Source organism: Microtus oregoni, unplaced genomic scaffold (genome assembly GCF_018167655.1).
Source record: "Microtus oregoni isolate MIOR12 unplaced genomic scaffold, Mior012 000002F_ref0000024, whole genome shotgun sequence".
NCBI lineage: Eukaryota > Metazoa > Chordata > Mammalia > Rodentia > Cricetidae > Microtus > Microtus oregoni.
In genome coordinates this window covers 74,420,811-74,430,000 of record NW_024543061.1, presented here as the reverse complement: position 1 = coordinate 74,430,000, position 9,190 = coordinate 74,420,811, and the positions used below count along the sequence as shown (strand labels likewise).

General features: G+C 42.6%; 1 protein-coding gene across 3 annotated transcripts in view; it reads right to left on the bottom strand.

Annotated features, from left to right (window-relative positions):
• The window catches only part of Fam234b (family with sequence similarity 234 member B), a 43,947-nt gene that overhangs the window by 10,537 nt on the left and 24,220 nt on the right, over positions 1-9,190 (bottom strand). For all 3 annotated transcript variants that reach the window (XM_041642260.1, XM_041642267.1, XM_041642274.1), the window contains exons 6-7: positions 1,368-1,515; positions 876-1,017 (exon numbers count right to left, since the gene is read on the bottom strand). In XM_041642260.1, the coding sequence (XP_041498194.1) occupies positions 876-1,017; positions 1,368-1,515 (290 nt within the window). The remainder of the gene's footprint in view (positions 1-875; positions 1,018-1,367; positions 1,516-9,190) is intronic.

Here is a 9,190-nt window from a genome sequence, read left to right as displayed (position 1 = left end):
TGAATCTCATCCTCTGTCTCCAGAAAGGTCCACACACTTGGTCATTCCTACAGAATCTCATCCTCTGTCTCCATGCACATTCAAAAGGAACTGAGAAAACAAAGCTGCAATGTGATACCTCTCTACCTGGACACTCTGGGGACAGTAACAGAGACAAGGATAATGGCACGGAGGACAGACGGAGATCGGGACAGGTGGCCTGAAATTGACACTAAACTTAGACAATAACTCTTGACATCTACTTTAAATTATTTCTTTTTCTTCACTACTGAAACCATTCCATCAAAATCTGATAATGCCTGAGGGAAAAATGCTAGGAAATGACTTAAAATTTCTGACAGAAAGGAATATAACAATTTTTACCCAGACCAACAGCTATGTAGGTAAAGTATGTGGATCACTGCATGTGACAACCACATGCTCTTAGTTGAGAAGTAAATAAAAATTAAAAACAAACAAAAAACAAAAAAACACAAGATTTCATGCCTGCTACTCATGTTTCTGTCAAAATGATTCTTTAACTGGGAGAAAAGTAAAGGGAAGAGTAGTTCAAAGGTTTCATATAGATTTTTCCATATATTTATATACTTATAAATAGATCCCCTTAGCTGTTCTGATTGGGGCCCATAGCTAATACCCATTCTTGGAATCCAGTTATGAAGTAAGCTCTGTTCACTGATGCCAGACCCAACATTCCACAGCTCAGGAAAGAGAATTTCTCACTGTGTTGTGCAGATCAGGAGTTGATATGTCAAGGTTAGCTCCACTTTGCCCAAACCTCTGCTCTTAGGCACCAGTCAACCCAAGCTCGGAGACTCCATGCTGCCTGAGTCCCCAGAAGACCTCACTGTGGCCAAAGGCGGATCTCAGCCCACCTGTAAACATCGATGAGCTCCGAAAGGTTGACAGATCTGCGCTTCTCCCATTCCGGCTCTTCTATCTGCAGAGAAGGTGGTGAGCTGTCTCGGTTTTGGGCCTGAACAAAAATGTCCCGCAGGGCGACAGCTTGTATATTTCCTAGTGCCACAGGAAGATTCAACACTGAGAAGCTGGGGTTAAAACAACTACCCAGGCTATCCCAGGGCGGGGTTCTGGGCAGGAGACACACAGCAGATCACACGGGTGCAATAGAGCCCACTCCAACTGGTCCCACTTGGGAGTGATGGGGAACTGATCAAGTGGATGCTGGGCCGCCCCCTTTTCAGAGAAAGCATCAAGGGAAACCATAGTTAATGACATACAGCAGGTGAGATGCCGTGAAAAACAGCCAACACCAGCGAACCCAGCGTGGGTGATCATCCTCTCTCACGGGAGACCTAGCCACCGACACCAGGGGAGCAGAAGCCAAAGTCAGCCTTGCTTCTTACCAAAGCCAAACAGGATGTAGACAGCCCCACTGGTGGTGATGTAAACCTGGGGACCAATCAGATTCCCCACTCCCACGATGTTGTACTTCACAGGTCGGCCCACGGGACTCCCTGTCCGGCCAGAAACCAGCAGAAAACACAGATCTGGCTGAAGAAATAAAAAGAAAGGAACGTGTTAATGTAAGCCTTTCATTTCCTAATGCCTTATGAGCTAAGGGCTCCGAAACTCTTCCTATGCTGAAAAGCACAAAGCCAAACTTACTTGCTTATTCCCTTGGGAATAAAAAAAATGGGGGAAATGTGTATTCTCTAACTAGACATGTGTGAAGAGTATCTTCAGGACTCCTCAGTCGATGGAACACAGTAGTTACTGGCTATATCCTCTCCTAAGGCCGGGAGCTAAATATAATATGCCGATGCAAGGAGGGGAGGGTTGTAGCAATATTTTGTTTGTGTTTTAACAAATAAAGCTTGCCTGAAGATCAGTGTGCAGAGCTGAGCCACTAGAGGTCAGGCAGGTATGACCTTTAATGGCTCACACCTTCAATCCCAGGACTTGGGAGTCCCACAACATTAAACCCAGCACTAGGGAAATGGAGACAGGAAGGGATATGGCTGGGCGGAGAGGAAGTTAAGGCCGGAGGAGACAGGAGCTCACTGCAGTCTTGAGGATATAGTCAAAGGACAGGATCACCCTTTTGGTCTGAGAATTCAGTAGAGGTAAAAGATCTCTCGAGTGGCTGGCTACTCTGTTTCTCTGATTTCCCAGCTTTCACCCCCTAATATCTGACTCTGGGCACGCTACAGAGGGTCTTTACTCAAGAGCCAGAATCTACCAGAGAGGCCCCGATGGTCAGCTTGGTAGGGATTAGAATCACCAGGAAAACACATCTGGGTATATCTCTGAAGATGTTTCCAGAAAGGCTTACAAAGTAGGAGGACCAACCCTAGCTGTAGGTATCTTCATCCCATCAGCTTGGGGCGTTGACTGAATAAGAGTAAGATATCCTGGGCTTCAGAGATGGTGCAGCAGTTATAAGCACTGTGACTCAATTATGAGGACCAGTGCCTGGATCCCAAGATGGAAAACCGGCAGCTTATGAATCCTTATAACTGGCCCCAAGGGATCAGAAGTCATCTACCCCTGTAGGGCACTCACATACACACATGTGCACACACACTCATATAGATGTATGCTGTAGGATGGCTGGCAGCTTGTGGTCACCCGACTACTGGGGCGTGGCCTCTTATACTACGTATGTGGATGCAGAGCCTGCGTCCACCCCTTCTTTTTCCTTTGCCCTGGCTGCTTGTTCAGATTGTTGGATTTGATCTCTGTCTACCGTGCAAGCAGAGAATTCTGATTTGTGAGTTTACCCCTAAATATCTATTTCTTATTTCTGCACTAGTGTGGGATTTCTTTCACACGCCCGTTCATCACTTGGTGCCCACATGGATTTAAGCTTCACGCCTGCCAGGTGGATGGCCTGGTGTAGTAACTATGAGCGGCGGGGCTGCGTCCCCAGCACCCCGGCTGCCTGGCTAGCTTATGCCCAAAATAACAACACACAAACTGTATTCATTTAATCACTGCTTGGCCCATTTCTATCTAGCCTCTTCTAGGCTAATTCTCACATATTAATTTAGCCAATTTCTAATCATCTGTGTAGCGCCCCTAGGTGCGCTTACCAGGAAGATTCTAGTCCATCCTAAGTTGGAGCTTCATCACGTGTGTCTGTCTGGGAGCTGGGAGCATGGCGTCTCTCTGAGGCGTCTGCTCCAGAGAGGAGAGCTGTGGAGTCTGAGCTCACTTCCTCTTCTTCCCAGCCTTCTGTTCTGTTTACTCCTCCCACCTATCTTCTAACCAATGAGGGCCAAGCAGTTTCTTTTTATTTAACCAATGACCTTCCTCCATCATTTCCCCTTTTTCGGTTTAAACAAAAAAAAAAAAAAGGCTTTAACTTTAACATAGCAAAATTACATATAACAAAACAGTTATCAAGTAAAAGTTACAATAATCTTTATCATAACTAAGGAAAACTATAACTATAACTATCTATTCTTAACTCCATCAAAGACTCCAGAAAGATACAATACTACCTAAGCAAACAAGAAAAAAGCAACTTTTAAAACTTGAGAAATGACAGAGACATCTCGCTGCCTGGACAGTCACCCAAAGTTTCTCTGTACCGTTGGGGCATCCATCTTCAGCCCTCAGGCCCATGGTATCCAGCAGACATTTCCATAAAGCAGGAAAATTCAAAGTCAGTTCAGTCACTATCTGTTGTGTCCTGCAGAATGTCTCGCAGACTCTTTCATGAATCAGAAACCCCGAAAGATCATCTCACCTTAGGCAAGTTCAGTAGTCCTCTCTCTGTGGGTTCTCTGTGTCCAGTTTATGCAATAGTCCAGGCAAGAGCAGTTTCTTGCCCAAATGGCTATCAAACTCCATAACGAGCCTCTTCAATGCCCATCTTCCTCTTGAAGTAGATTGGTGCTGCCAGGAGCAGAGTGTCTCATTGTCATGAAAAGTCCTAAGTTATTAAAACATTTAAAATGCCATATTCTATAATCTTTGAAAAATATGAAGAATGCCTATCTAAAATATATCTACATCTAGAAAATATTAACTAACATGACTACAAACTTGACTATTATTTATGATTATCCATCAACAACCTATATTTCCTAATTATACATTACATTTTAATAATGAACTACACAATCACAATACCCTAATCAAGATCAGAAATACATATACATATAACAAAATTGACCGTAAATCTCTATCAATAAAGCAAAATCTATACTAATGCAAATTATTCATATCTATATCATATCCCCCTTTAAATGTAAAAGAACATTGATAAACATTTTTTGGGAATATGGGCGCAGTCATTTCTCTCCAAACTGCTTCCTGCGGAATGGTGGCGTCGTTAATTAGGTCTTTCATGGTATAACCTGTGTGCTAGTTTCATCTCAGTTGGCAGTTGAGCGAAGCAATTTTCTGAAGGTGTTCACACCAACCCTTCAGGAGGGCGTGGTCCATCATACCAAATCGGAATAGAAGAAATGAACAGGGTCTCATCCTCTGTGAAAACAAAATAAGAAACTCCTTTCCAAAGCATCATGTCCTTAGATCCAAATTTCAAAGTCAAGGCATCAAAATATCTATGTTGGATTAGTTCAGCAGCATTTATAAACAAATATCTTTTAGCAGCTGTTGCTCCTTCCTCAGCATTCAAACAATTCAAAGAGAGCATAATAGCATACAGTATCAAAATTCTCTGTCTATTTTCCATCTTTGTACAGCTTTGTTTTAACCTCTATTTCATTTATTTTTACTTTTAACTTTTTGCTTTTTAGACAGGTTCTCTGTATCTTTGACCTTGAATAACTCTGTAGACCAGGCTGTCTTTGAACTCTCAGAGATCCGCCTGTCTCTGCCTCCCAGGCATTCGGGATTAAAGGTGTACACTACTACACCTTGAACTCACAGAGATCTGTTTGTCTCTGCCTTCTAGGCACTGGTATTAAAGGCGTGTGCTACCACACCTTGAAGTCACAGAGGTCAATCTCCCTCTGCCTTCCAAGTGTTGGGATTAAGAGTGTGTACTACCACACACAACTCTCTTCCTTTTTTTTCGTTTATTACTTTAAGAACTTCAACTTTTAGTCTGCATATATTTTTAACACACTGTAAACCATTTAGAAATTTTCTTTGTCTTTGAATCTCTCTTTACTCTATATCTCTCTTTTTCTGACCACATGAGTCTTTAATTTACCAAGCAATCTCAGTAGGACTAAAGCCGTGGCTTTGACGGCTGGATCCAGCCCATTCCTTAGCTTTCCAGCCTCATGGCTGAGGTACTGGCTGTAGCCATGTTTACTGCCACAACTCTATGGCATTTCAAGGTCCCTGCCAGCAAGCGAGCTTCAGCAGCCTGTGCTTGCAAACCGCACGAACCGCCTGCGTAAAAGAGTCAGAGTTTGCCCTGGCAGGACAGCCCAGAAAGCTGGCATTTTTAAACGGCGCAGCTTTTTTCCTGCTATGGCTGAAAACTGAAAAGCATGTGTTCAGCTTTTCGTCAACACCATTTAAGTGTTTCGTGGCAGGACCTCTTAATGAGCTGCAGGGTTTTGCAGCTAAAGCTGAGTCAGGAAGCTTCTCTTAGATGAGAGAGCTTGCTTGCCTCTAGCAAGCAGAGTGCCACAAATGCTTTAAAGCCAGAGTTCACGCTGGCAGCACAGCCCCAAGAAGCTGCGCTTTAAAATGACACAGCGTTTTTTCTGCTGCTGTTGCTGAATCAGGAAATCTCTCTACAGCATGCCACCAACAAACAGCAAAAATCTGTGTTAAACTCTCTCTTCCTTATTTTTAAGCCTTCTCAGGTTTTTTAAGTGGATTTAGTCCATCACGTCGGGTGCCATTCTGTAGTAATAAGAGCGGCGGGGCTGCGTCCCCAGCACCCCGGCTGCCTGGTTAGCTTATGCCCAAAATAACAACACACAAACTGTATTCATTTAATCACTGCTTGGCCCATTTCTATCTAGCCTCTTCTAGGCTAATTCTCACATATTAATTTAGCCCATTTTTAATCATCTGTGTAGCGCCCCTAGGTGCGCTTACCGGGAAGATTCTAGCCTATGTCCATCCTGGGTCGGAGCTTCATCACATGCGTCTGTCTGGGAGCTGGGAGCATGGCGTCTCTCTGAAGCGCCTGCTCCCGAGAGGAGAGCTGTGGAGTCTGAGCTCACTTCCTCTTCCTCCCAGCGTTCTGTTCTGTTTACTCCTCCCACCTATCTTCTAACCAATGAGGGCCAAGCAGTTTCTTTTTATTTAACCAATGACCTTCCTCCATCAGCCTGGCCATTCCACAGCCCAGACAGGCTTGCTTCTGCCTAAGTGGATTTTTTTTTATTTTTTTGTAGAATCCCTGTCACAGCAGAGTTTATTGGAGTTAGGGGTTGGAAGGAAAATTTTATAGGCTCAGGGATCTCTTTGAAAAAAGAAAAAGAAAAATAAGGGGGGGGGGTGAAATTGGATGGGATAATAGATTAGTATGAGCTTACTCACACTAATAATAATAGTGAATAATAGAGTGAATACTTGTGAGTTATTATTTATAGGCAATTACATTGGTATAGATTCTTATATATTGATACAAAGTTAAATTATACTGGATATTAAGCATGTTTCTACCTCTGCTTAAAACATTTTTTATATATTGATATAAATTTATCATATTGCAATGTACATTTCTACCTCTGATTAAGATACTCATACACTGTTTACATTTGGAGGTCATGGTCCTCATTTATTGCAGTTGATTATTGTCTTAGTCTTTAAGATATATAGGTATTAAGAATTATAGATCAATAGTCATCTATGTTTGTCACACTTATAGTTAGACTAATCGGGTTCTTTAGCTACATAAAGATTATATTCTACATAGATAGATAATCTTCAACCACTTCAAAGAGCTGTAGAAAATGGCATTTAAATAACTTAGAGTTCTGTTGATGTGAGACACAATTGCTCCTGGCAGCACCGATCTATTCCCGAGAGAATGTTCAGCACTGAAGACACTCCACTTGGAGCTTGTTTTCTTCTTGCCAAAAACTAAGAAATGCCCATGTCTCAACCACTGACAAGATATATAGTATCCGGAAATGGATACGAGGACTGTCAAATCCTGCCAAGACAGGGTAAGACGGTTTTGAAAATTTTCTTGCCTTTGAAAATGGTCTGTCAGTTATTCTAGGTCTTAGCCAAAGTTGGTTGCTTCAACGTTGCAAATGAGACTTTGAATGATTGCTCAGGTAGCCAATTGTCCCTGTCTTATATTGCTCGCTTTGGAAGCTGCTTGAATGCACTTCTTGCCTGCTCAAATAATATTATTTCCCTTCTCAGGTCTTTGATGGGGTTGAAGATTAGATAGTCGTAGTTACCTTCCTCATGATTTAGCCAAGCTTATTTCTGATGCAATATTTAGACTCCTTGAACTAGAATGTTTATTAAAACATTTGTCATGTGTTCCTTGCTTAATATTGCTTATGTTGTTTGTAATTTTATACTTGGGATCTGTTCCCATTGTATATAGTTGTATTGAGTTTGGATCAATCTTATTTAGACAAAAGGGGGGGTGATGGGGGAAGCTTTGTTAACCAATCATCTTTAAGAAGTGGAACCTAGTTAAGGCGTGGCTTCTTGAAGCCCAGGAGAAAAACTGGGATGGATCAGTGCTCGCCCTCTCTGGGTGATTCCTGTGGGATACAGCAGAACTTGGACTTTCCATTCTTGAGGCAGAGTTTCCCCTTATAATAAGTAAAAATATAATTGTTTATCTTTAAGCTAGCCTGGTTATTTCCCAAATCAAGGTAACAGCTACAGACGTACATATAAACACATGCACACACATAAATGAAACTGTAATAAGAAAGAAACAGAACTGAGTATAGCCTTCATCTCTTTCTGCTCTCTAACTCAGATGAAAGGTGACTGGCGGCCTCATGTTCCTGTTACCATGCCTCTTCGATCAGTGAGACACAGTAATACCCTCCTTCCTTCGGTTGCTTTTGCCAGGCATTTGATCACAGTAATGGGAAAGGGCCAACACACAGGTGCATCGGGCATCAGCCCACAGAATTCTCCATCTTAACATCACATGTCTGGCCTGCCCGTGGCCACGGCCAATGTCACCCTCAAGATTCACTTTCCAGGGCTGGAGAGACAGCTCAGCAATTAAGAGCACTGGCTGCTCCTCCAGAGGTCCTGAGTTCAATTCCCAGGAACCACATGGTGGCTCACAGCCATCTGGTGCTCTCTCTGGTGTACAGGCGTACATGCAGGCAGAACACTGCATATATAATAAATATTGTTTTTAAAAAAAGAGATTCGCTTTTCTGTGAATGGCCAGCTAGTAAATAATATTGTAGGCTTTTCCAGTGGCATGGTCTCCATAGAAACTACTCTCTATTGTTAGTCTAGCATGAAATCTGTCACAAGCAACACAGGAAATGACTATACTCCAACAAAAATTATTTGAAAAAACAGTGGGGGGAATTTAACACAGTTTATTAGCCAGTCCTAGCTCTAGAATGTTTTTTTTCCTTTTCTTTTCATTTATTTTTATTTTATTTACATATATGTAGCTGTCTGTTGAGTATATGCTGTATGTGAGCAGGTGCCCTTGGAGGCCAGAAGAGGGCGTCAGAGAACTTGAGTTGAAGTTACAAGCATCTGTGAATGACAGGATATGAGCACTAGGAACCAAATTCCAGTCCTCCAAAAGACTGCTGAGTCAACTCACAGTCCCCCAAAAGACTGCTGAGTTACCTCCTGGTCTTCCAAAAGACTGCTGAGTCACCTCCCCAGTCCTTTGAAATATCGCTAAGTTACCTCCCCAGCCCTTTCAAAAGGTTTTGACAAGGTTTATCATTTTAAACCTCTTGTTTTGTTTTGTTTGTTTTTTGAGACATGATTTCTCTGTATAATAGCCTTGGCTGTCCTGGAACTCATTCTGTAGACCAGGCTGGCCTCAAGATCACAGAGATCCACCCACCTCTGCCTCTGAGTGCTGGGGTTAAAGCGTGTGCCACCATTGCCTGGCAAATTCTTACAGAGAAGATAGATGGGTATTGTCTACAGCACAGGCAGATAAAGTGCATACTCCGTCAACGGTAACTTCAAGTGGAGTTTGTACAGGATGCATCACACTCTGCCGTTACGTATTCTAAAACATTTTCTTTCATTTCTTCTTCTTCTTCCTCAAACTGCCCTCAAACTCACAGAGATCCACCTACCTTTCAGTGCTGGGATT